This window comes from Myiozetetes cayanensis, unplaced genomic scaffold (assembly GCF_022539395.1).
Source record: "Myiozetetes cayanensis isolate MyiCay16 unplaced genomic scaffold, myiCay2020 scf13, whole genome shotgun sequence".
NCBI classification, from domain to species: Eukaryota; Metazoa; Chordata; class Aves; order Passeriformes; family Tyrannidae; genus Myiozetetes; species Myiozetetes cayanensis.
This window is the reverse complement of record NW_026086937.1, coordinates 20,047,729-20,075,037: the sequence shown is the minus strand read 5'-3', so window position 1 is coordinate 20,075,037 and position 27,309 is coordinate 20,047,729. Positions and strand designations below refer to the sequence as shown.

At 45.0% G+C, this 27,309-nt stretch overlaps 1 protein-coding gene across 6 annotated transcripts in view; it reads left to right on the top strand.

Annotated features, from left to right (window-relative positions):
- The window catches only part of LOC126636387 (multiple epidermal growth factor-like domains protein 6), a 192,771-nt gene that overhangs the window by 134,581 nt on the left and 30,881 nt on the right, over positions 1–27,309 (top strand). For all 6 annotated transcript variants that reach the window (XR_007627951.1, XM_050308503.1, XM_050308502.1 and 3 more), the window contains 15 exons: positions 2,320–2,442; positions 5,008–5,145; positions 7,479–7,601; positions 8,481–8,603; positions 9,545–9,703; positions 12,082–12,213; positions 14,248–14,376; positions 14,602–14,730; positions 15,852–15,986; positions 16,946–17,080; positions 17,531–17,656; positions 18,675–18,806; positions 19,658–19,786; positions 21,367–21,498; positions 24,382–24,510. Coding sequence is in view for 5 of the 6 variants with exons in the window: in XM_050308503.1 (XP_050164460.1) it covers positions 2,320–2,442; positions 5,008–5,145; positions 7,479–7,601; positions 8,481–8,603; positions 9,545–9,703; positions 12,082–12,213; positions 14,248–14,376; positions 14,602–14,730; positions 15,852–15,986; positions 16,946–17,080; positions 17,531–17,656; positions 18,675–18,806; positions 19,658–19,786; positions 21,367–21,498; positions 24,382–24,510 (1,974 nt within the window). In the remaining variant the exon portion in view is untranslated. The remainder of the gene's footprint in view (positions 1–2,319; positions 2,443–5,007; positions 5,146–7,478; positions 7,602–8,480; positions 8,604–9,544; positions 9,704–12,081; positions 12,214–14,247; positions 14,377–14,601; positions 14,731–15,851; positions 15,987–16,945; positions 17,081–17,530; positions 17,657–18,674; positions 18,807–19,657; positions 19,787–21,366; positions 21,499–24,381; positions 24,511–27,309) is intronic.

The following is a 27,309-nucleotide window of genomic DNA, read 5'->3' as shown; positions in this document are numbered from 1 at the left end:
CTCCTGGAAAATTGGTTCAAGTAACACTCTGAACCAGGTCACTGAGAGCCTATTTAGAATTCAAAGGGCTTTTTAGCTGGAGAACTGTTTCCATATTAATGGAGAAACTACTGTGAAGGAAGAAATCCTGATGTGTAAGATTTCCAAAGAGAATGGCTTAAAGTTGAATTCCAAAGTCCTGTATTTAGTCTCAGGTTTTCAAAAGGATCTGTAGCATCTCTGACCTAAAGTGTGGTGGAACTAGAGATCAAAATACCTGCTTTTCTCTTCCAATATGATGATTGGAAGCTCATTTAGCAGTTTTATGAAGTAAAAAGCATTTTAACAGCCAAGTCAGGATGAACATACATATTCAGACACTAATTTTAAACTCCTCCTTTTAAGAATTTAGTCAGTGCTTTGCCAATATTTAAATTATTATCTTGTATAAAGGGTGCTGAGTTGCCTTGCAAAACACTTGCTTCCTACCCTGAGTATTTTTTATTGCCTGGAAGCCCTTCTGTGAGTAGCATGGGACACCTCAGCAATTCCCCTCTTACTGGGGTTGCTCGTGAGGAAGTTACTGAAAAAGAAAAAGTATTTTCGAGTAGTTAAGACACTTCACTGGTGATTATTAGATGGAAATAGCAGTTGATTTAACAGTAGGGTCATCATGTCACTTGTTTTATCTCAGATACACATTGACAATTCCTTTAATTTATGTATAAACTAAAGCAGTGAGTTAACTTGCAGTGTTGTATATTGGAACAACTTTTCTCCCCAGCCTCATGGCAACAATCTTTTGAATCATTAAGCAGCATGTCTTGCCATGGATATACAATTACTGGTTTTTCCTCCTAGAAGTTATTCAATGTCTTTTGCAAAATTCAAGCTGGTATTTGACCCTCAGGAAGCTGAGCTGGAAGGAGACAGAGGGCAACTGAAGGCTCATATTTTGACTGCGTTTCCAAGACAGGAAGAAACATGTGCAGGATGGTGGCTCTTTAACAGGTTTTCCAACTTTTTATTATTATTTTTGAAAAGAAGAAAAGAAAAGAATATTTACAGCGCTGTCCAAGATACTCTACTTGCAGGCTGACAGTTGCAGGAAAAGGAGAAATAAGCCATTTTATTCTAAGCAGCAGCTGCTCACGGGGCTGCTTCAGAGAAGCTGTCATTTGTCCTGAAATTTTCATGAGCCCGTGTGTGGTGTTTGCACTGCCTGGGGCCTCTCTTTGCAAGGAGCCTGATTGCATTCATCAGGCTGCTTGTGTTCAACTACGAGGGGCCACGAGCACAGCGCTGCTTACGGCACACGTGCAGGAAAAGAACTGCTGGGAAGTGGTTTGCCGGGATAAAAGGTGAGGAGCTGCTGGCCAGACTGTTCCCTCCCATGTGCGAGACACTGACCCAGGGTTTGGTGCAATAAATAATCTGCATTTTGCAAGGAAAATGTCAGGGCAAGAAGGAACAGGAGGCGGGTCAGGGGTTTGCCATTTGTAATGCGAGTCTTTGCGCAGGGGTTGGTGTTCTGTGCAGTGTTTAGTGTAGGGTTTTGCTTTGCTTTTTTTTGCAGTAATTACTCCTTAAAAGTGTTTTTATGCTCCACTGAGATTTTAGGAAGATGGGCACCTTTGGTGGTGTTTAACTCCAAAACACAGACTAGTACATGTGAAGGTGAGGAACAGACTGTTTGACAGAGGACTGGGGGAAGAACAGCCTCTCCACCTACAGCTCTGCACCTTTTTCTTTTCTTACAAGTGGGATGAAGCTCCTCTGGCTGGAGCAGGTGCCTCCTGCTGTGCTGCTGTAGAAGCAGCTGCAGGATTCAGGGATGTGACAGAGGAGTTCTGTCTCTATCACCCCTGCTGAAACCCAGCCACCACTTAACCCAGATCATTTGACATTCAGAAAATAATCAGCTATTTCTTACTCCATTAATTTAAATATAATGGCATTGAGGACCTGGTGATAATTTCAGAGCAGTGAGAGTAAAGACTTTCTCCTGAGTTCTTCATGTGGCATCTTTTTCCACTGCTCTTTTTACAGGAACAATAAACAAGTTGCTTTGGATGATACTGTAAATATAATGTTTGATGTTGTAGATATTCACTCTGAGAAGTTCAAGGTCAATGGTGTTTAGAAAAATAAAAAAAAATTGTTTTGGAGAACAATGTGACTTCAGTGTTCCTGGATCCATCAGATGCTGCCCTTTGTAGACTCCCATCAGGATGCTGTTTTCAGCAGATGTCTGGACATACAGCCATGTCCGTGTAGAGCAATAGTATGTTTTATTTTAACCTCCAAGTGAATGTCTTCGCCTCTCTCCCTGCTCTGCAGACATTGACGAGTGTGCAGAAGGCAGAGCCAGGTGTGCTCATCGTTGTGTGAACACTCTGGGATCCTTCACCTGTGCCTGCAATCCCGGCTTCGAGCTGGGGGCTGATGGAAAGCAGTGCTACCGTAAGTGACACCTGCGCGCTTCGGGCTGGTTTAGCTCCAAACTGCCATGCTTTGCTTTTAATTCGGTGGGATTAGCATTCCCAGCAAAATAAATGTATGCAAAAGCCCAAGCTTAATAGTATTTGCTCTATCTTCTGCTGCTGCTGCTGGGTTCGCAGGGTGACACATTCCTAAGCCTGTGTTCACAGACCTTAATTACTGCATTTCAAAGAGCAAATAGCCCTGTTGGTTTATCTTCAGAGTCTGGTGAATTCTACTGCAGAGCTACCAGAATATTGCTGCTCTATGAAATGCTTCCTGCCCTCCTCCTCCCAATTTTCTTCTGTGCTGAACCTGATGCAAGAGAAAATTAACGTGATGTTCTGCTCTTGTCTTTATCTGCCTGGGTTTGCTTGTGTTTCTCCTGAGATTATTGACACTATTAAGAGGATGCTTTTTAAAAAGGAGAAAAAAAAAGAAGCAAGATGGGGATGAAAAAAAAAGAGTTGAACAACTGAAATTTCCTGAACTAAAGTGAGCCCTGTTGTCTTCTCTCACATACTTACCTCTTGCCAGGGGGCTTTCTTAATCAACACTGCTTTTCTGGAAAGGGGGATTGACTCCCAGCACTGTGAGTTGATAGGTGATTCCTGGGCTGTCCTTGAGGGCAAATTTAGATTAATAAAGGAGGTGATGTGGAAGAGTTGGGGTTATTATGGACCTAACATAAGCTCACTGGAATGCAGACAAAAGCATGACCTGTTTTAGCAAAGAGGTGGGCAAAGATCATTCAGTCTAATAATACTGTGCAAGAGCTTTCAGCAGTGTTTCCTTAGGAAAATACAGTGCATGCCAGAGAATGAGTGCTTTATTTAAGAATGTGTGTGTAAGAAATACTTATTAAGGATGAAATTCAGTTTCAAAGCATTAACATACATTAAAAACAAAACCCAATTATGTGAGAGACATCCTGGAGAGCTATTTCATAGGAGATGGGGAACTGTGAGTGGTACAATGGCAGAGGAAATGTGATTAATATATAGATATGAAATGCTCTGTTATAGGCATAAAAAAGAGGTTTAGACCACTTAGATTTCATTGTGGTTTTCTGATAATATATTTTCTGGATGTTCAGCAGATCTCAGGGGACGGTGATTCTCTGTGCCTCATGAACAATATTGCAGAGCAAACAATAAAAATAAAAACATTCTGCATATATTTATGATCAGGATTATCCCAGTGTTTGAGCAATTTACAATCTTTGTTTATTCTTTCATTTCCCCAGTGGCTTGGGGAAGAGCTGTTATTGCAGTTTTACTGATGAAGAACTGAGACAAAGTAAATGATGAAGATTGTGTATAAAGTCAGATTCTGCATTTAATCGCTGGGTTTCCTAAATCCCAGCTTAACGTGCTGGACAGGAGACAGGATTTCTTATCCCTGGTGCAAATAATCATCCTATGCATGAGATGTAGCCCTCAATATTTCTTCCCCTAATTTATGCCCTCTTCCAGCTAGACTTACATTTCTTGTTGGCAAGCAGGCGGCTCCCTGGGAGTGCCAAGAGGGGTAGCAGCAGATCCACAGACACAGATGTGTCTGGGGAAATTTTGAGCCAGATCTGAGCTGGGGTGTTTCTGCAACTACAGTGGCTCCTTTAGGAAGGGTGTTTCTCAGTTCCCTTGCATAGCATGAGAAATTAATTCCTCTCTAAATAAATAGCTCTGTAGCAAGACAATCCAGCTAATCCTTCAAGAGAAACTTTATAATTGGTCCCATAGTATCTTTTCATCCTGAAGAAATCATCTGGTGAAGTACCTGGGTGGGAATGAGGTGGCCAGGTGTTCCCTTTTCTCTATCAGGGTTCCCACTGCACATGGCCAGGATGTTGTGAGGATTGTCAGGCAGTGCAGGAGGGTGGAGGGCTCTGCCAGGGCAAAGGGGGCTGGCAGTGGCGTTGTACCACCAGCCTGTCTTAGCTATAGGGGACAAAGTCTCAGCAGAGGAGCTGCTCCATTCCCCTGGAAGGGACATCCAGAGTGGGCCAAAACCTGCAGATTGTTTTGTGTTGTGGTTGGGTGCCCACTTCACCAGCAGGACTCTGCTATGTAAGTTTTAATGCCTTTGTGTTTGGTGGGTGTTTCAGCATGCAAGTCTTTGCCGTTCCCATACAAATCTAGAAGCTGCTCTTTGGAAAACATAAGCAGGCTGGGTTGAGATGGACCACCTGGGCTCCTCAGATGGTTCTTTTCCTCCTTTGGGGCAAGGGTTGTGTCCAAACAAAGCATAAATCTGAGGAAACCTGTGGAGGCTCCCGTAGCAGGCAGGCTGTTGGAACGCTGAGCTGGCTTCATGTTGCTGAAGTCAAGTGAATCCACTGTTATGACACATGGAGGCAAACACCCGGAGCTCGGTGACTCCAAAGCGGGCTCCTCTGGGGCGTGTGTGGGAGCCGAGTTTATATTCCCTGCTGCATCACTCGGCTCATGGCTGCTGTTTTACAGAAGGCTGATTCTCTAGTGACTCCCCCCCACCCCAGGCCCCAGGCTTGCTTTTTAACATTCTTTTGATTTGTTTCTCTGCAAGGCATCGAAATGGAAATCGTCGATAGCTGCCAGGACGGCAACGGGGGCTGCTCACACCGCTGCTCGCACACGGCCGCGGGGCCCCGCTGCTCCTGCCACAGCGGGTATCGCCTGGGGACGGACGGACAGACCTGCTCGGGTAATCCAGGGAGGGAGGAGGAGTGGGGGGCTCTGCAAGGGGAGCTGTCGCTCAAGGAAATGCCTTCCCATCCCTTCCCCTTCTTCTGCAAGTGTTAATTAGTGCTGTCCTCCGGCGCTTGCTCGGCGCTGCTCCAGCTTGCCCTGCTCCGCTGGGATTGTTCGCTGGCGAGGGGAAGGAGTTCTGCCTCCCACATGGAAGATGACACTGGTGCATCACCAGTTGCCGTGGCCATGTGACAAGTGTGTGCAGCCCTGACTTGACTTGATTTTCCTTCCCTTCTCACCTGGTGGCTGGGAAGAGGTTGGCTGTGGCTGGGAGCAGCGACACGGCTGCTCTGAAGTGCTTCGTGCTCAAACCTCGCTTTGTGTCATGGAGGTTGTTCTGTTTCCACCAGATTTACTCAGTGATGAGATTGTGCTTCTGGCTGTGGGAAGTCTCACTTGGGAAGTGAAAGCAATGGAGTTAGATTTGGGTTTATTTCAAGAGAAGAGCTTAAGAATTCATTCACGTTTTGAGCAATTTTGCTATGTGATTTTTTTTTTTGTTTTGTTTTCTTTTTTGGGATTTGGGTTTATGGCTTTTGCAATGCAAACTTTATCTCATTCTGGTTTTAACTTGCTGTCACTAAGCCATTAAAGTTTTGAAGAATAGCCAAGAAGAGTGGGGGGGGGAAAGGAGCAGGCATCACAAAGCAGTGTAGTAAGACATGAGGAGAGGTAGAGAGTGGGAGCACTGGTGAGTGAGAGACATTACAGACAAAATGAGTCTTGCAAGGAAAAAAAGCCAAGTGCAGGAGAGAGGAGGAACAGGGGAGGAGGGAGGCAAAGGTGGGTGATGATGGAACTTCAAAAGCAAAACTTAAAAAGGTCTGGGAGGCAAATTTGGAGCCAGAGTCTCACAGGAGTGGGTGGGTTACACAGTCTTGTCTGCTTATGGCTGACAGGAGCAGAGCAGCCTCCTGCCCACATCCCAGCTCAGTGGCCTGCTGATGGGGATTTCAGAGGGAAGCTGTTACTCCTGACACAGAAAGGGAAGGGAGAGCACAAAGGAAGGGTTTGGCAAGGCTGAGGACATGGAAAGTTGCTCTTGATAGCAAAAATCTCCTTTTTGTTGGATGGATGTTTTGTATTCCTACACAAACAAGGAGCTGTTGCTGGACCCCAGAGCATCACCTGACTTACTGCAGGGGAGCTCAGCCTGTGACATTTCTGGAAAACACTGCATTCAAATAACCTGCATTAATCTCTTTCACAATGACCTCCTCACCTCAATTGATTAATTACATTTTCTTTCTCCTGTCCGTGTTTCCTCGTAAAGTTGGTGCTCCTTCCAAGGTTAATTGAGACACTGACCTTTCCCATCTGCAGCTGCTCAGCTGGGCAACCTTCAGAAGCATTTTGCGGACTCAGCATCGACAAGGTGGCCCTTGGATGGCCACTGACCTGCTCAGCAGCCTGCCCGGGCTGACAGCAGCCAGGAGCCTGCAGTGCAAAGATAACAACAGCTCAGTTCTCGTATCTAATCACCACAACAGGGGTGTCAATGATACCAGTTTCTGGGTGGACACAGAGCAGGATGAGGCAACAGACAATTAGTTATCAAAAACTGCAATTAGTTAACAAAAACACCTAACAGCTGCTGATGTCCAGTAAAATGCCTTGTTGGATCAGAGCATTGTTTCACTGTTAGTTTGCATTGAATAAGGTTAAATGTAAAAAGGTCCAAATGGTTAAATTTAGGTTACTGTTAAGTAGCAGGTATTTGAGGGCTGGTGGGTCCTAGCTGTTGTCTGTTTTCTTAGAATCATAGAGTATCCTGAGTTGGAAGGGACCCACAAGGATCAAGTCCAACTCCTGGCACCACACAGGACACCTCAAGAATCCCACTATGTGCCTGAAAGTGTTGTCCAAACACCCTTTGAGCTCTATCAGGCTTGGTGCTCTGGGGAGTCTGTTCCAGTGCCCAAACACCCTCTGGGTGAAGAACCTTCTCCTAATATCCAACCCAAACCTCTCCTGACACAGCTCCAGCTGTTCCCTTGGGTCCTGCTGCTGGTCACCAGCGAGACCAGCTGGTGTTTAGTTAACCACCTCGTGGCAGCTGAGACCTGTGGAGGAGATGCCTCTCCCTGGACATGGAGGGTGTTGGCTGCTATGAGAGAAGGTAGAAGACAGCTGCTGTCACGATTCAGGATTCAAACAATGCTTTAGGTGGGTGAAGGGAGAGGCAGACATAGAAAGGCGTGTGCTGAAGCACAATATCCGAGAGCAGAACTGTGGCAGCAGCTCAGACTGTGTCCAAGGGCTGAATGTGCTGCCCTTTCCTTGCAGAGGTGGATGAGTGTGAGACTGGAGAGTCCTGCTGCTCCCAGTTCTGCATCAACTACGCGGGGGGCTACGAGTGCGCCTGCAAAGGGGGGTTCCAGCTCAACACTGACGGCTGCGCCTGTGACGGTGAGTCACGGAATTATGGGATGGTTTGGGTTGGAAGGGACTTAAAGATCATCTCATTCCCACCCTGCTGCCATGGGCAAGGACACCTTCCACTAGAGCAGGTTGCTCCAAGCCCCGTCCAACCTGGCCTTGATGGGAGTGGCAGGGACTTCCAGGGATGGGGCAGCCACAGCTTCTCTGGGCAACCTGTACCAGGGGCCTCTCCGCCCTCAGAGGGAAGGATTTCTTCCTAATATCCAATCTAATCCTGCCCTCTGCTAATTAGAGGCCATTCTCACTTGTTCTATATCATTCCATGCCCTTGTCAAAAGTCCTTTGATACCAGAGGCTCGATCTAACCAAGCACAACCAAGGGCAGAAGAAATGCTGTCAAAGCTCATTGCAGGGCTTTGTAGGCATTGCCCTAATGAGAGAATCACTGACCCTCCGCCAGCTTTGCCGATAAGGTTTTACAAATGTGTAATTTCCTCTTTGTGAGGATGGAATACAGGAATAACCCAGCATTCAGCATGGTGAAGAGGGGATATGGGAGATGAGCCAGCAGAGAGGAACTTTTCCTCCTCTCTCCATGGACACTGTATACTGATGTGTGTTAAAGACTCCTTCTACAAAAGAAGAACCCTCAAAATAACTGAAGGATCAACTGAGCTTAACAGCTTAAAGCAGCTGTTTGCACTTGAAACAAAAACATCAAAATAATCTGTTCCGCGTTGCCCTAAAATGTTTTCATATCTCCAATACTACTGAGAAACAGAGACCCAAAGTACGAAGAAAATTGGGTTTACTTATGTGCAGTCTGTCCAGTGCAGCCGGGCACAGCATGTGCTCCCCAAGCAGAGGTACTTGCTCCTGACCATCATTTCTGTCTGGATTTTCTAGATGTGGATGAATGTCGTGTGGGTAACGGCAACTGCGACCACTTCTGTGTTAACTCCCTGGGGTCGTACGAATGTGCCTGCAAGGAGGGCTACAGGCTCGGTGATAACAGATGGGCCTGTGTCGGTGAGTTCTTTTTGTATCTTGAGGGCCATTAAGTGTTTAAAATGTTACTTTGGAACTGGGATTTTCACAGATCCTGGGATTTTGGGAGCCCAACTGGAACCACCTCTGAACGTGATCAGGGTAGAGCTACGTGCAGTGCGTGGATCCAAGTTCATCCTCCAGTAATGGGTTTTGCCAAAGATTAACGGGAGATGAACACTTAAATCCCATGGACATGCTTGAAAATCTAAAGCTCATGTTTTTGAAATAAATAGTGTTTTGACAGTTTTCTTTCACTATTTGATGAAGTTTAACATCCTGTGGAAAAGAAAAGGTAGCCAGACTCTGCTTTGATCAACCACGGCAAGTTTTCCATTAGTCAGTGCTGTGAGGCTGGATTTCTGCCAGTGTAACCAGTACAGAGTTCAGCTGAGCAACTCGATTTTATAACCAAGTTTAGCACCTGCTAAAACTTAGGCAGTTTGATACTTTAACCAACACCAAAAAGAAAGCCAGCTGATTTCCCATCATTTTAAGGCTCAGATTTTAGTGTTTCTGAAAATAAATTGCACAGCCAACCTCACTCTCTATTTGTCGTCTCCAAAACGAGCAAGAGTAATGACCTTCATTAACTAAAAATAATCTCAAACTTCAAGTGAGGAAAATTAATCTCCTCATTTAATTTTTTTTTTTTTAATTTGCCAGGACCAAAGTTTATTTTCAGAAGAAAGAAAAGGGAAAGATGGGCAGGGGGGGATTCCCTTTTTTTTTTTTTTTGATAGCAGAAACTCTGCAAGCCCAGCTGAGAAAACGACTGGGCTGTGACTGCTGGGCAAACCGAACAGGGGCGTCGCTGGAAAACCTACCAGCATCATAATAATAATAATAAAAAAAAAAGATGTAAATGAGAGGAAATTGCTGTGGAGGAAGACTGAGGTGCTGATGGTGTGTGTTTGTGTCAGCCCTAGGTGGGGAGGAGGTGGATGCAGAGGAGGCAGTGGGGTTCGCCGGGGCCCCGGGGCTGCAGTTCCGAGGTCCCCCCCAGCTCCTCCGCTACGCGCTCGGGGCCCTGTACGAGGATGAAGACCCCCGAGGAGAGCTCACCCTGGTGCACAGGGTCGGTGAGTGCCCTGAGTGCTCTGAACCACCACAGCAAACTGGGGGGAAGGGTCTTGGAAAGAGGATTTGGGGCGAGAATTGTGCCAGGCTGGCCAGGCTCGAGTGTCGGGAGGAGCAGAGGAGAGGAGCGTTAATCCTGCTTCCCGCCTGTCTCCGTGCCAGCAGGGATGAGGCTGTGTCCCATCCCAAATGGGACATGTTTGAGGAACTGGGAGGCTGCCTGGATGCAGTGGGGAGTTCAGGGGAAAAGTGAGCAGCACAGCAAGCAAGGACTGGGAGACTGCTTGGAAAACAGGGCGTCTGCACAGAACTCCAGAGGCAACAGCCAGAGGAATTTCTTCATCCCGAGGGTGAGAGGATTGTGTGGGTTACTGAGTGTACAGAATCCCTTGGGAAACACTCTGTTTCTCCTAGAGCTGGGAATGGGAGTGTGGGGGCAGCATGTGTCCCTTTTGGCAAACCCTTTCATAACAACTGGAGGGCTTTTGTTTAAGATATTTGGATCTTTGTTTGTGGAAAAAAACAACCCTCTGAGGACTCAGGTTTATCTTGATGTTTTGGGCATGTTCTCCAGGAAAAGGACAGACCCATCCACGTATTGCTCAGGCTGGCCAAGGGCTCGGCACCAGTGGTGACAATCAGCACAGGAGCACCCACTGTCACAGGAGTGGGTCCAGAGCAGCTTTGCAAACCCACATGGGTTTTGCATAACTTCAGTCCTTCCACCTTAGAGTGGAAACTTCACCACTTAAAGACAATTATGAGGTGAAACCCTGTGTTTGCTTTGTGCTGAGTGCTGGTGGGTCACCAGGGACGAGTGAGATTTCTTGTTTTTCCTCTGTGTGTCCTGTGATTTTTATATAGGCTCTAATTAGTCATCTGAGGACTGTGCCCTGCAGGCAAAAATCAGGAGCTGATCTTGACTTTGATAAAAAATTAACTTATTTTTATGAACAAAACTGTTAAGACCCCCCCCAAATCACACAGCATCCAGCCGGACTCAGCGACACCGACAACCAATTGGGAAGCTGATAAATGAGATAACCACGGGCAAAATTATCAGGCCTAGAAACCACAATCAAATATTTATTGACCATTTTTTTGCATGTTTTATTTATACTTAGCCACTGAAATTTGGGTGTTATCAGTCATAGCTGAGAAGCTGCACTTTTTCTAAGGCTGAGGCATTGCAGCACACAGTGGTTTGTAGGAAAAGGTGATGGAGAAATAGAACTTTAAATGGTTTAGTAGATTCTTTTGCCTCCCAGATAGTAATTTATTGCCTTTACTTTCAGACATATTTTTGAGCTGCCATCTATATTAGAAAAAGATCATGTTTTATCAATAAGCTGGTGTAAGTAATTAAATATTTTCTACAGATTAAATGACTTTTTAACGTGGAAGCATAATGTTTTTAATGGTGATCTGTATTCTTCTCCTGAAGTATGAATTTGTAACCCGTTCCAAGTGGGAGCACTGGGATTCTGAATGTCTCTGAAAGCTTGGGCATTTTTTCAGCTGCAGAAAAGGGAACAAACAGTTGGGTGCTCAGACCTAGAGGAAATCTGTCCTCGCATAGAAAATTGCTGGTGAAAAGCAACCAGCCTGTGTCTTACTGGAGGCTGTAATAAGCTGCCAGCTTGCTTTCAGGTGCTGTTCAAAGCCTCCTTCCAAAAAGCCTCCAGCCACAGCCACAAAGCCTCAAAGGCAATAAAGTGACCATGTGGATGGGATCTTAATGCCACTGAGGTATTTTATCAGGCAGTAACATTTATTTTCTATGTTTTTCTCAACCAACCCCACAAAGAGAACGTGAGGGTGCAAGGGAGAAAAGTAGAGTGGAGAAGGGGAGGGAGGGTTTCCATTTAAGGTTTCCTCTATAAACTAACTCCTTTTTCACATCCATGAAGAAAAAAGGAAGTGATAAATGTGTATTTTGCTTTGTTATCCTAGAATAACACTCAAACTATCCTGTTAAAAATATCAGTGATCAATATTTAAATAGCACCACATCTACTTACTGCAGTAGAACAACAGGGTTAAACTAGCAAGGAGAAAAGGAGAGTCACTCCCAGCAAATTCAATATTAAGCAGTAGGTGCAAATTCGCTTTTTGTGAAGGCAAAATATTTGCTCTTAAGAAGTAGCTTGAAGTGCTCTTCCCTGGTGAATAACAGCATTTAAGGAAGTAAATTCAGCTAAACTCCCAGCTTCCCTTTTACTCAGAGTCAAAAATTCAGAGAGGAAAATTCAGGAATCTCCATTTCGGACTGTCCTGTGCACTGAATCGGTGGCATTTGCAACCTAACGACAGGTAAGAGCTTGTGTGGGAGCATTTTGTCTGGCTGCTCGCTGAGCACTGTGTATGTTTTTCATTTCAGTTTGCCTTGATAACACTTTTGGCCACGACTGCAGCCTGAGGTGTGAGGACTGTCAGAACGGGGGCCGGTGTGACGGCAACCACAGCGGCTGCGTTTGCCCCCCTGGCTGGACTGGAGTTGTCTGCAACGAGAGTGAGTACAGAGGGTCTGAGAGGTGGGCACTTGGTCCTTGTGATGGGACCCTGCAGGTAGAAAAAAGAATAACCTGTTGTACTTCTAATGCACAAAGCTCTCTGAGGAGCACATCAAAATTTTATTGTATTGGGGCACATTAAATAGAAGTTGTAAGGGATGCTGTCAGACACCATGCAGACCCTCAAAGAGTGAGGTCCCTGACAAGAGGACAAAATCATACCCCTTCTAAATATTTGCTGTTCATTCACTGTGCTGCTGAAAACTGCCAAAGTTTACTGGCCATGCTTCATTCCACAGCTTGCCTCAGTGACTTTCAGAAGTCTGTCCCAGCAATCTGGGTGGAGATGTACACTAAACTTGAGTTTTCCATTATTGCATCTCAAGACATTGCCTTTTTTTTTTTTTTCCCCTATTTTTTCTCCTTATCATTCTTTTTATTATTAGCATCATATTCTTGGGACGACTAATTTTTCGTATTGGAAATTGTATTTTTCAGAATTCTCTTGCCAAGTCACTGCCCTTTATAATAGCTTTCTACTCTTCTTATTCCTGCTTCCTGGCAGAAGATCTTTCTGATTCAGAAGTATGTGTCAAAACCAACTGGAAAGAGAGTGGTGATTTCTTGATTCACTGTTTTTCATCTGCAGTTTGGCAAAACTTGTCTGTTGCTTGTCTGAGCAGATTTCCTGTGCTTTTGAGATGGGTCCCTTTGTTTCACGGTGTGTGATATGATGGCCCATCATACCCAGAAAGTCTGTGCTGTCACTGGCGAGACAAAGAGTCGATGAAAATTTATTACTTGACATCAGTAGACAGCAATCTTCAGGTTAATTGCCTTCAAGATTGTTTATCAGGTGTCAGCACAAGGACAGAAATACAGAAAACCCAGCAAGTGATTGAAACCAACAGTCTGCCCATGGTTATTTTGGGAGACTGATGGTGGATTTGGTTTGTAAACACTGGGAACAGCTGAGAGAATAGGAATGGAGAGGATTACAATGATAATTTCCAGTCTCTCTAAAACAGTTATCGATTACCAAATATATCAGTTTATCAAGTTAGCATATTCTTCTATTCCTGGTGTTCTGATGGTTCAGGACAGATCATAAAAATCTCAAGGTAGGATCCCAATTCTCTAGTTAATTTTATAAAGAATAACTTTTTTGGTGTATATTTACAGTCAATATCCATTGGTGGAATTCACCTCTAGAATTTAAAGAACTTTTTAATAGGGCTGTGTTATTGAGCCAAACCTGCAGTCCAGTGAAATAGGCATTGATGGTCATAATACAATATCTAATCTGTATGAATTAGCCATAAGTGACTGCTTTCACTCTTTTCTCTTACTTTTTTAATATACAGCATAGTTTGTGAGTTTGGGGTAGGCTAAAACTGTTGAGAAAACTGGAACTAAATTTCTCTAATAATGTACCAAAGAAGCTGAATGAAAATTGATGTGAAATGTCAACTTTCTTAATGTACATTGATAAAATGTCAGTTAAGTCAGATGACTCCAGCAGCTGTATTCACTCAGCCAGCTCAGGCTGCAACAGTGGAGCGAGGCTTCATCTCACAGTTTGGCTTTGCTTTTGTGGCCCCATTGCTGCCTTCATCATCTGGGCAGTTTCAGAGACTACGTTGGAAAAACAGAGTGTTATTTTCGTCATAGTATTTGGGAGAGGGGGGAAAAATGTTTAAAATTTTTATCTCCAAATATTCAAAGCTGTGCTCTGATTTTTAAGCTCTGGACTTGACAGGCAACGGTTTTTGAGTTGAGGGGAGGGGAAGGTTGGGTAAGCGATGTAGTACTTCACAAAGCTTGATTAGTTTGGGTGTCCTTTGAAATGTTCTAGTAAATATCAGGTGGGTGTCCGTTGCCTTGTATAGAAAGAATGTGACTTTGTTTAGAGCCCGCTGGACTAAAAGGGCTCTCTCCTTGCTCGGTTTTGATGACTGAAGTCTTATTTCCCTTCCTTTACAGCAAAGGGGAAGGATTTCTCGGTCTGCTCACCTTCCCTGCTCTCTCCACAGCTTGTCCCCCTGGGACCTACGGCAGAGGCTGTGCTGGTGTCTGCAAGTGCCAGAACGGAGGCTCCTGTGACCCCGGCACGGGGCAGTGCCGCTGCCCGCCCGGAGTGCACGGCCGGCTCTGCGAGGACGGTACGGCCCCCCCTGTGCCTGAGGCACCTCCACCTCTTCCCCCTTTGTTTCTTTTTATAAATAACGAGCCAAACGGTGCGTGAGAAAGAGCAAGTGGCTGGTGAGCTCCAGGTCAGCCACCAGCCGGCCTGGGCTTTCTGTAGCGCCAGCTAAAAGCAAACCGATTTGGAGCTGGGGTTTGAACCCTTGGCAGCTGATTCCTCGCTGTGTTTGTGCCCTCCAAAGGTTGCCCAAAAGGATTCTTCGGGAAGAACTGTAACAAGCCATGCAACTGTGCCAACAAGGGCCACTGCCACAGACTTTATGGAGCCTGCCTGTGTGACCCCGGGCTCTACGGGCGCTTCTGTCACCTCAGTAAGTCCCCAGCAGTTTTTGGATCTGTTTAATGCACACACCACGTGACAGTCTTGAAAGATTCCACACTGTGTAAAGGAGGCTTGCAAAAAGGGAGGAGGGTGACGTTTTACACAGGGAAGTAGTAATAGGACAAGGGGAATGGCCTTAAGTTGAAAAAGGACAAGCTTACATTAAACATTAAAAATAAATTCTTTACTACAAGGGTGGTGACTGGCACAGGTTGCCCAGAGAAGCTGTGACTGCTCCATCCCTGGAAGTGTTCAAGGCCAGGTTGGACAGGGCTTGGAGCAACCTGGGCTACTGGAAAGTGTCTCTGCCCATGACAGGCAGGTGGAACTAGATGGGCTTTATGGTCCCTCCCATCCCAAACCATTCCATGATTCTATGATAAAATGAGTGAGGCTTTGAGTTCTGCGATGGGCTGGCAGTAGCAGGAGGACAGGACTTTTGGTGTGTGTCAGGAGGCCCCAAAAACTTCGTTAATCTTTTTCTCTAGCAATTAATCTTTGCCGCAAGGACAGAGATTTACTGACACAAAGCTGAGGACTACAGGTAGGGTTGGGTTGGGATGGGTAGATTAACTTTGGGGTTACTACTGAGGTTTGGAGCTCGTTAGAGGCTGCCAATGTGGTTGGAGTGGGAGTTGAGGAGCAGAGGCAGGATGAGGGCAAAATGTTAAATGGGAAAAAAAAATTAAAAAACATTGCAAATTAGATGATCAAGTTTCTTTGTACTTACAGGTTTTGTTTGTAAAATCTATGCAAGACTGAAAATGTTCTGTTTTATTTTTGTTTGGCTTTGTTTTATTTTTTAATGAAAGCTTTTGTCTTGGAGTGCGTCCAAATAATTTTCCATTCAGAAACTTAGTTAAGTTTGCTTGGAAACATTTCTGGTTCTTGCATTCACGTGCTGCTTGACATGAAACGAATCACTTAACACAGGAGTCATGTGAAGTCTATTCTACCCACCCACGCAGGAGCAGGAATGGGGGGGATGCGTTTGCTGAGAGCGAAGCGAGCGCTTTGCTTCTTGCAGCAGTTGCATCCTGCAGCCGTGCGCAATTCCAAACAACTCCTGAGTAATTACAGAGCTAATGACTGCTTTTCATCTGGCTGCAGCCTGTCCCAGGTGGGCCTTCGGAGCGGGCTGCTCGGAGGAGTGTCAGTGCGTGAAGGAGCACACGCTGGAGTGCAGCGCCAGGAACGGCTCCTGCACCTGCAAGCCTGGTTATCACGGCAAGAGGTGTCAGAAAGGTACCCTAGAAAGCCAGATTCCCCATATCTGCTCGTTCCTTTGTCCTAGTAATTTCTCATTCTTCTGCCCATCTGTTTAATTTGGCTGCTGCTACTGATATATTCGTGTTCCACTGGTTATTTGGTGTGGGTTTTTTAGCCCTGTTAGCACAGGGTTGCAGGAACGCCAAGGGTAACGCAGCTGAAGAATGCAGGAGTTTTAGCCTGATAAAACAGCAACAGAAATCCACAACCCAAATTCTAATACAGCCCTAAATAATGAAGATTGTGAGAGTTTTCGTTTTTGTTCTTTGCTTTTTCCACACAGACAGTAAATAAGTGTCAAACCCCGTGTTTTGTGGCAGCAGCGTGATTTGTAAACAGGTTCCGTAACACTGCTTTTCCTTCAGATTTGCAGCCCTTTGAATTCAAACTTATTCTTTGTAGTTTTGGGGGGTAGTTCAAAGAGAATTGTATTCCACATTCATGTTTGCATGTCTTAGTAGCCCTTTCCAGACAGCAATAGGGATTCTTCCCTGGGCAGACAGGAACATGTCAGATTGATGACACTAGTTCTGGGGGTTTGGTAGAGAACAATAGTGACAATATTTAATATTTTTAGCATTCTTGGTGATGGACTCAGTTCTGGCAGGGAGCATCCCTTGCCCAACACCGGCTCTGCACCAAGACAGAGAGCAGCAGAATGTACAGACATGTAAGAGAACTCTGTAATGGCTGTAATTGAATAAATCCTTAAGTATTCTAATTGAATAAGTTACAAGTTAATTAAGTACTCTGCCACTCTGTTTCTGGCTTGTATATAAGCAGAAACCTCTGTGAAATGTCCACACAAATGTTTGTTAAGTACTTACACTTTGTTATCACCACCTCTTAAAACATACATTATTTTATGGTTTTAGTTCAGTTTTCTTAACTCTTCCTCTTTCTTATACATGTTCTCTGTCTCCTTCCATTTCCAGAGTGCACATCTGGCTTTTATGGGGCTGGTTGCAAGCTGAGGTGCAACTGTCCTCCTGATATTTTGTGTGATCCTGAGACAGGAGTCTGCAAACATCCATGTCCACCTGGCTTTCATGGAGAAAAATGCCATTTATGTAGGTACTCACTGCCATGTTTCCCTGGGAGATGCACTTTGGATGGGAAAGATTATTCAAGAGACTTGCGTTCAGATACAGAAGTTGCAAATATAAAAGGGCACATTTGTTGTTGATACGAGCTGGCAGGTCCCCACTGAAACCAAACTGATATTTGGAGCCTGGCAAATCCTGTCTCTCTCTGCTCACAAAGCTTGAGGGCACAAGGCTGAGGCCAGTTACTAAAACTAAAAAAGCATTTGTGCAGGTAACTGTAGTTGCTTTTAGAGCTTCAGGCACAGAATTTTCCAGAGCTCTGTCACAGTTAATCACAGATCACCAGTTGCTGAGACACTGATGCTAATATTGATCACTTTTACAAGTTCAGCTCAGTTTAAAATTGGTGGTGGTGGTGCCTCCTAATGTCTTTAAAATGCTTCCTAACCTGGTCTTTGGGCTTCTTTCATCCAGCTTGTCAGCCTGGGAGCTTTGGGGTGAGCTGCAGGCAGAGGTGCAACTGTGGAGGAGCACCATGTGATCCGAAGACAGGGAAGTGTGTTTGTCCAGCTGGCAAGACTGGTGCTACGTGTGAGCAAGGTGTGTGGGACCAGGGTGATGAGTGCCTTGCTTTGGAAGATGTGATAAGAAGTGGAATCACCCTGTCTCCCACCCAAACTGCTGCAGTGCAGTGTGCTTCCTTTGCAGAATGGGCAAAGGATCGGTCTTGGTGCAGAACAGGTGACATCCACTACGTGGGATTGCTTGGAAAAGAGGGAGTGTGGCTCACTTATCCTGCCCCATCTCTCTGCTCCAGTTAATAATGGTGATTTGTATGCTGGGTTGGGTTTGTACAAGCTGGGCAGAGGTGTTGGTAGCATTGCAGCAGCTCCGAGTCCCGGAGCAGAGCTTGGGCCTGTGCTGCCACATGCACACAGGGTGTCTCAGGAGCTGTGGAGGGGCCTTGGTCAGAAACAGCTGTTGTGGAACCAGCAAGAACCTAGAATGGAGGAAGTAATTAAAAAGGACAGTATTATTGTGGATAATTAAGCAAAGGGATGCAAAATTTCTCAGAGACCCTGAACTACTAAGGAGACATGGGATGCCCCCTGGCCACTCTCAAAGCTCTGGCTGTGACATACCTGAGGGACACCTGCTGGACCCAGGTTGTGTCTCACTGCTCCACAGAGCTCAAAGGAGGTGGAGTTGTGTAAAGACCTGGGCTCCAGCTCACATCCAGGGCTGTATGACCAGCCTGACCCTCACTCAGCCCAGCAAAAATACGACAGCAGCCCTCCTCTCCTGCAGATTACCATCCTCTGGAGATCTCCTTTGCTGAGTGCAATAATTAATTTTTCAGACGCATCCAAATATTCCTGACATTACTGTGTCAGAAACCAAACTAATAAACAGGCACACAGTGATGGAAGTTGGGAGAGAGCCTTTGGGTCTGTCTTAAGCTGAGTTCTCACGTGCTGCAGTGTTCTGTGACAGGGCTGCAGGTCTGTGGAGACAATATAACAATCCAGCTCAATTGTACTAGTATTTTTAAATTTTTCTGCGGAAATCTGTAGCTGTCCTGAAACAGTAAATGGACACCTCGTGTTTTCTTCCTTAGATTGCCCAGCTGGCTGGTGGGGACCAGACTGCCAGTCCTCCTGTGAGCCCTGTGCCAACGGGGGACAGTGCAACAGAGAAACTGGAGCCTGTGACTGTGCCCCTGGCTACACTGGGGCATCCTGCTCTGACAGTAAGTCCTTGTATCAGCCTTCCCCACGAAAAGAGAGTCAGATTGAAAATCCAGTTAATGATTTTTACCTTCTTATTGTTTTGTGAGATGCAATGTGCTGATCCAAAATAAAGTGCCCTTCAGCTTCAGGAATTCCCCGGACATTATTTATGGGAGGGAGATATTGCAGATAAATGCAGATGACCAGCTAAGCTGCATCCCAAATGGATGTTACCATTAGACCTAATTTATGGCATACTGTACTCTAGAAGTACAATGTTTAAAAGCCACAACACTTGCACTGTAAACCTGGCTGTTTGGCACCACCTTGGGTTGTTTGCAGCAGCATTCTTTGATGTATAGAATTTAGGATTAAATAATAGTGAGGGTGAAGGACTAGTATCAGTGCTATCCTTGCAAACAGAGACCATGGGAATATACTCAAGCAACAGGTTTGTGCTGCTTATCCAGCCTCTGGGTGTTAAAAGGCTGCTTGAGTAAGTATAGCTGTTGTGCTGCACAGACAGGTTATCAGGGACAGCCCTGCTTTGCGCCAGACCTCAGTGGTGGCATATTTTAATCCTTGTTAGTCACAAAGTGGATTTTAGGGAAGGTTTGCTCAGCAGTTTTTCCTCCTCTGAGCAAGACAGATACGGAGAAGTACCCAAAAGTCACTCAAGCTATTCCCACATTACAGGACTTGGCCCCAGCCAACCCAGGGTACAAATTACAGTTATTTCTTTCATCTTGCCATTTTGATTTCTGGATGCAGCTGAATCGTGTTTGAGGGGGGGTGAGACGTTGCTGTCTGTTTGGAAAGATCAGCCTGTGCCTGACCTAGGTGAAATCACAGTCTGCCCATCTGTTCTCAGCCTGCCCCGAAGGCTCCTATGGACCAAAGTGCCTGTTGCTGTGCAGCTGTGGCAGCAGTGCCCAGTGTCACCACGTCACTGGAGAGTGCTCCTGTCCCCCGGGCTGGACTGGCCACGGCTGCAAACACCGTAAGTCAGGGCACCCGGTACCTCCCAGGGACTCAACTGCACGTGGGAGAACCAGCTCTGTTTGTTCTTAGTCTGTTACAGGTTTTTTCAATATAGTTTTGTTAATCTTGCCGCCTCTGAAATTGTGTGTTTATGGGTTTGCACAGCCTGGGTGGTTATAATCCTTAATTATCCAGGTTCAAAGCATTGAAATAGATGGCTGATGAAGCGCAAAGTATTGATATAAGCTCTTATTTCAACACTATGGATCCCTTTGCCCAATACCATCTGTCCCGTCAGCTTTTTGACTGACAGACAGTTTTGTTTTTCCTTTTCAGCGCAGATTAGATTTGAGATTAATTCTCCCATTTTTCATTTTGTTTGGGGGAGATTTATTCAACAAGTGAGTGGCACGTAGAGTCGTGTGTCTAAAGGTCACTTTTTAACTTGGGAATATAAATGCTGTGAAAAATTCTGTTCTCTGGAAGAGCAGAGCATCCTTCTGTTGACTTTAGCATCACTCACCATATTGGTGGCTGTGTAAGGGAGTAGATTTGCCCTTTTTGGATGGCACCATATAAATGTGAAGCCATCCTGCTTGATTCCTTCCTTTTCCTGTGACACATCTATTCTGCTTGATTCCTTGTGATGCCTCTTGCAAAAAGCCAACAGAACACAAACCTCTCTCTAAACGTGGTCTTAAACACATAAAATCATTTAAATTAATTGCCAGTGTTGACAGCAGTAAGTTTTGGACCTGTCTTCTCAGGCTCTGCACTGAAGAAAACTCTGGGAAAATTTGAAGTTTCCACCAGTATGGGTATTCTAAAAATCAAACCAGCTGGCAGCGTGTAGAGCCGTTGAGATGGCTTTTCATGAATCCCAAGGCTGTCTAAGGAACAGAGAGACCATGGGAAAGAAAAGCTTTTATTTCTATTCAGTATAAGATCTGAGAAAAGTTGTTTTGCAGAGACGTCTCGGCAAGGCACCTCTTCCAGCAGTTGCAGACTGGAGATGAAACAGATTACCAGCTCCAAAACCTCCAAAACCAGGTTTTTGTTGCTCTAATTGACACTTTCATCTTTATACTCACTCGAAAGAGAGGAGATGCCGCAGTGCATTGTCATGATTGTGTCAGATGTGATTTTTAGAATGAAAGCAAAAAGTTTCTTTAACAAACATTGTGTGATTTCTCCATATCCTTATTGCATTTCCCAGTATTTTGAAGAAATCATGGAAGGTGCTCCCAAATCTGTCCAGTTTTACCCATTAACTCTTCTGGTTATGCAGATTTTTGCTAAGTGAGTCAACAGCTGGTATTTTATTTCCATGAAATTATGTGTTTGTGGCTGTGGATTGATTGGTACGGATTGACTACCAAGGGTTAGTTTTATGTGGATGGGATGTGCCTACTTTCAGCTGAGATAGTTCAGCAGAAGTTGTCTTTGTTTCCACTGATTTGTGCCCGTACTACATCTGAGAGCTCACTCCAGAGCTGCCGCAGCGTGCCGAGTATTTTCTGCTCTCTCATTTAGAGGTAAAATAATCCACGAGGCGGGTTTGAAGGTGGTTCCCAGTGTAAATCCCACTTTCCCTTGCAGCCTGCGGCAGCGGCCGCTGGGGCCCGCGCTGTGAGAACTCCTGTGCCTGCAGCAACGGCGACGGCAGCTGCGACCCCGTCAGCGGCTCCTGCCTCTGCGAGCCGGGATTCACCGGGACACGCTGCGAGCACAGTAAGTGCCCGCTCCGTCAACACACGGAATCTGCAAACCTGAGCGGCGGAAACTGTGTTTTCCTGCGCTAATTCCCTGCAGGAAGCAACTCCGGGGGCTGTGCCGCCCCCGGTCTGCCCAGCGCGTCGCTGCGCTCTCGGGTTTCGTCGGGGTTAGATCCCTTCCTTAATCTGAATTCCAGAAAAGGTATTTTCAGACTTGTTTCGGGCTCAGCAGCTATTTTTAATGTTAAGACCTCGTGTGAGGGATAGGACTGATGCATGTTTGCTTTGTGGCGTAAGGGTTTCCATGTTGGTTTTATTTATTCAGTTTTAGGGCTGCACTATTCCTCCATAAATCTCTTTTTAAGGTCAGGCATACAATGCTTCACATGTATATAACATAAGAAAAATCAGGGAGTTTTAGGGTCCTGTGGTTATTAACAACAAAAATGCTCACTGGTCTTACCAGAGGCCCATGACCTTCACCTTTACCAGAGGTCAGTATCAGAGGCCTTAAGCATATAAAAACAAGCTTATAGAGAATTCCTGATATGTCTCCCCACGTTTCTTCACTTTGTCATTCATGAGCTCCTTGAAACAGAAGCAATATCTCTATATGTAATACAACTTGATTTTTTTTTTTTCCAATTAATGTGCCTATTTTCTTTTTCATTCTGTGCAAGCGTTTGGAGTCCACTTCATCTTGTGGCAGTAAGTTGCATGGTTGAGCTGCTATTATTATTATTGATTATATTGATGTTGTTAAACAAAATAAACATTTTATCTATTAGTTTAACAATCTTACAGTAGCACAGATGTAGCTACCTGAGTCTCAGTAGCGTGGGCAGGATTAACTGCTGGTGTCGCACAGAAATGTCAAAACAATTAATCTCTAACTGTGACCTAAGACAAAAAGCCGGGAAAGTTGATCTTGCAGCCCTTGTTGCTGTTGGCACAGAGGGAGTGGAAGGGCAATGTGTTGGGAAGACCAGCTCCCAGAGAAAGAGCTGCCAACTCCACTTCTCCTTCTCTCTTGATCTCTCTCAAAATAGCAGCTTTGCAGACAGAAAGTAGCTAAATAGCTGGTTTTAATCTTGGCTGGCAAGGGAATCAGTGAAGCCATTGCCACTGATGAAACATCTGGCAGTCCCAAAAGTTCTGTCTATGGGTGTTTTTTTGTTTTATTAAGTCTGCTTTTTACCCCACTTGTGTGTGTGCAAGACTCTGAAAGCCATAATTCTTCCCTAAACATTTTATGCTGCGTTGAAGGTGAGCTCTTTATCCCTGGAGAGCTCCTCTGCTCCCAAGGCATCCCCAGCCTCTCCCTGCGGCTTGGGCTCCTTCCCTTGGCAGGAGCTGGTTCTCTGGAGAGGTGCCTGGATCTCAACATGCATCACAGCAACCTGTGCCTGCTTGGGCAGGGGCAGATTCTCTGTGATGTGGACTGTGAAATTGTTTGTGAAGTGTGCTGACCCCTTGCCATCACCTAGAAGCCTCAGCTCCGGGCTAAACACCGTCAGTTTGAAGGAGGCTCTGCTGAGAGCCCCACACCTGTGGCTGCTCTGCTGTGTGACTTCCCTTGCAGAGATCCTCTGACTGAAATTTGGAGTGAAAATGCTGAGGAAATGCACTTCAGTGTATTTATTTGTTGGACTAGCATGGGAGGCAGGCAGCATGGGGATCTGCAGCTTTGGGAGCAGGAGGGGATGGAAATGGGGGGACTGAATTTCACCTGTAAGTGCAAACAATGCATTCAAACATATCCATATTTAAATGACATCCCATTTTTTGACTATTTTAAAGCAAAGAAATACTTAATGTACCTTGCTATTCTTCTGTCTCCTGCCCCAGCTTCTCTGTAAGAGGCACAGGGGTTGGCTCCAATTAGGAGAAAGTCACAGCTGCAGGAGCACCCAAATTCACACCAACTCCCATCACTGTCCACCAAACAGGCAACACCAAACCCACCCCTTTAGAGAAGAAATGGAATTGTCTTTGAGGACCCTCATTGCTCTCTGTTCTCTGTGATTCTTTCCATATTGCCTGATAATCACTTTGTTGATGTAAACACTAAAATCATATGCTTCTAGAAGAGGTCTGGCAATAATCTACATAAGTCATTTAGAGGAATGGTCACAAGACCTTCAAAAATTAGTGGAGGCACTGTAATATTGTGTTTAACCAAGTGCATCTCTGCGTTTCAGCCTGTCCAAAATATCTAATGTGAATTAGGCAACTGGCCCTGTTCTTAATTGATTTTCCTATAATCCTGGAAGAAATTATTTTCTTTCTTAAATATTTTCTTTCTTCCAATAGTGAGTACCATGCAAATCTTTTATAACTCCTTACATTAACTGCTGTGGAAATGTAATTGTTAATCTGTCCCCCAGATGTAATGTTTTCATTTGAATTTTTCAAAGCAGAGCATGAAAGTAGAGTGTGCAGCACTCAGTTTGGAGCTTTCCAGAGGAAATCACCACATTTCATATTTTCTCCAGCTTTCTGGGGAAAGAGGATTTGCAGGAAACAGAGGAGCTTCTCCCCTCCCAGTTGATGAAGTCCCAGAGGAGATGTGCACATAAGCAACTCCAGACCAGTGGGCAAAGTGTTATCAGGCAGACCCTGTGAATTTTCAGGCTTTGCAACTAGAAGATGTTAGTTTTCTTTGCAGAATTTAGCCTTTCAACACCGTGGTGTTTTCCTTAAAATAGATCTTAAAACCAGCCCAACTTACCTAGACCCCAAGGAGAACACCTAATCTCCTCAGTTTTAAGCCCTTACCGTTACGCCTTGATTCTTCTTTTGGAAACAGTAAGATTTCCCATGTATCTAAAAACTCCTTGTTGACCCCTGATCTGCTGCAGCACTAACCCATCATGTGGCTGTGATTCCTGTGCTGCAGGGTGCCCCGAGGGAAGCTTTGGCCCGGGCTGTGAGCGCAGCTGTCAGTGCCAGAACGGAGCTGCCTGCGACCACGTCAGCGGAGCCTGCGCCTGTACAGCGGGCTGGACAGGAACCTTCTGTGAAAGAGGTACTGTTGCTCCCTCTGGTCCTGTTTGGGTTTATGCAGAGGTTTTGGTTTGGGTTCTTTTTTTTTTTTTTTTTTAATTCAGGGAGCTGATTTTAAAATTGACAGTGTCAGATTTAAATAAAGCATTGAACTTCGTTGGAAGCCAACACCAAAATGAGAGCTTCCATCCTAACTCAGCAAAGCATCTTGCTGGATGCCTGGTGTTGGGTATGTTTTAACATGGGTAAAATTAGAGATATGCTTAAGGGTCTTGCTATATCACATCTTTATGGAGACTCTTTTAAAGCAGAGTCCTACTATTTGAGCTCTGAGCAGGAAGATTCTTGTTCAGCCTTACACTTGCTTGTTTCTAGTGCCTCCCTAGAAACAATTCAGAGAAAAGCATGGATATGTGCATCATCCCAATGGAACTCTTTAGCAACAGATACACTTTTAAACTTTACAAATCCAAAAGATCACCTTCGATCACCTAGTCATTTGGTAAAGTGTTGGATTGGATTCCTTAAATACATTATTAAGTCAGTCCATGGCATCACCAAAGGAAGTGGCTGTTGAGCTGCATCATTGTGCAGATCATAAAAAATGCAACAGAAACAGTCAGGCACTCTGAAACTTATTTAAGTGTAAAGGATTGAAGATCCTATGAATTATGATCCTTAAACCACAATTGTTTTGCTTAGAAAGCAGCTTTATCAACCACTTTACAACAGCAGCGTTAGAGCCACAGTAGAAGGAAGTGGCAGCACTTGCAGGCAGCTGCTGCCCTCTCATGGGAAGGGAGATGCTCCACAGCCTGACCAGGAATATAGCAAAGCACCCACTGGCTTGTATTCACATATTGCTTGTTGTTTCCCTCTCATTCTTACCAAGGATTAATATAGAAAATAAATATTCTTCCTAAGGCTCTGCTGCAAACAGTGCCTTGTAATTTATGGTATCTCCATTATATCCCTTTTTTTAATATGATTTAGTTGAACTCTGGTTTCCTAAATCTATTATTTTTTTAATTTTTATTTTTTATTGGAAAAACAAAGCATTCATCTGTGTTGTTGTGTAAATCTGTTCATTCCAGCAGGAATCATAATGGGGACAAAGAAACTAAATATCCTTTGCCAGAGTAGGTGTGAGAAGTATGATGTCTATAGGGGGAAAAAAAAAAATACAGCTCTCACCTTCCAAATCAGTCGTGTTGGACATTTTTATCTTTTTTAATTCCTGAAAGAAGATTGTGGAGGGGAGAGTGGAATTTAGAACTTACCGTTGGTAAAACCCTGTTTTCTACGTGTTTTCTCTCAAGGAGGCAGGGTGCTTGATCCGGGCTGACCTGAGTTACCTTTTTACATAAAGCATTTCAGCCAGAACAGTTTGGCTGCTTCCGAAAGACGACGTGGGAGGAGAACGTGTGGGCGGTTTGCCCTTGGTGGAACCTTTTTTGGCACCTTTTCTCTGAGGAGCTGCCGCGCTTCTGTTTCTGGAGACTGGGAGACTGGCAGGGTTTCCTTCTGGCAGGGATGTGCTTTTTGCCGTCCTCTTGGCAATCCACCCACGCTGGCCAGGCTCTGGGCCTCCCAGGCTCAAATTTAGGGATTGAGACCCAGCACTGTGGTGTCAAACTTTTCACATCCTGCCGGTGCCTCATCCCGCGGCTGGGAAGGGCTTTTCCATCGTCACAGAAATGTCGAGACTGAGGCTTTTGCAGCCTTCGAAGTTCAAAGCCCTAGGAGAATGCAGTCCCTTATAAAATCTAATATTTACTTATATTAATAATTAGTATCACCCCTGCACAGTGAGGGTGTTTGAACCTGCAGTCATTGCTTCTGGTATTTTGCATTGTGGCAGCAACGTGGGATCGAGATTCAGGGTGAAACTGCAGAAGTCCCAAAGTTTGCCTTTGGGTTTTCCGGAATTGGTTTTCATTTCTTCAGGTGGGAGCAAAGTGCTCCTGTTCTTTCTCATTAATTTATGACCTTCAGTATGAAGTAGGGCTTCACAGGTTAGCCTGCCAGTCCCTGTTGGAAAACACCACTTCAGTGGCCGTTTCCAAGTTCTTTATTTGCCACAAATTTCCATAATCTCTTATTTATTAGAATAGTTAATGTAATTTTAGTCTTTCCTAAGTCTCAACCTACATATATCACCTGTCAGTAATGCAGATAAGAGCCAAACACCCCTCCATCATCATCATCATCGTTATTTTCCAGCACAAGACAGTTTCCCAGCTCACCCATAGCAGGAGATACCTTCGCTCCAGGCTGCTGTTTCATGAGACCTTGCTGTGAATTATCTGGGAGGTGACTGAACTTCTGTGCCCTCAGCCACAGGAAGCTGCCAAAAGACCTCACACTCTTCAAAGTACTTTTGTCTGTCCACCAGCATCTCAGTTCAGCTCTGCTCTGAGCCACCTTTGATCAGCTGCCCTTCATCTGGTGGCATTCAGTGGTACTGCTGCCCCTGCAGTGGTGCCGTGGTCACATATAATAATGATGGGTAAGAATAAAGCTACTGAGACACTTCCTGAAAGAAAATTAGGCATTGCTGAAAGTGGTACATGCCTGCTCCATCTTTCACCCCTACTCAATCCTTTGTGAAAATGAACCTGGTGAATCTTTTCAAATCTATTTCAAAGGAGTTGCAAGATGAGCAGAACTGTTTCAGTTGCAAAATAGGTAACATTTGCAAATAAGGCTGAGAACAAAATAATCTACAAAGAAATGTTTTCAGTCTGTAGGAACAATCTAGGAAAGGCTTCCTTTGAATTTTCTTGAAAGCAGTGACACAAAAAAGAACACCAATGAAATA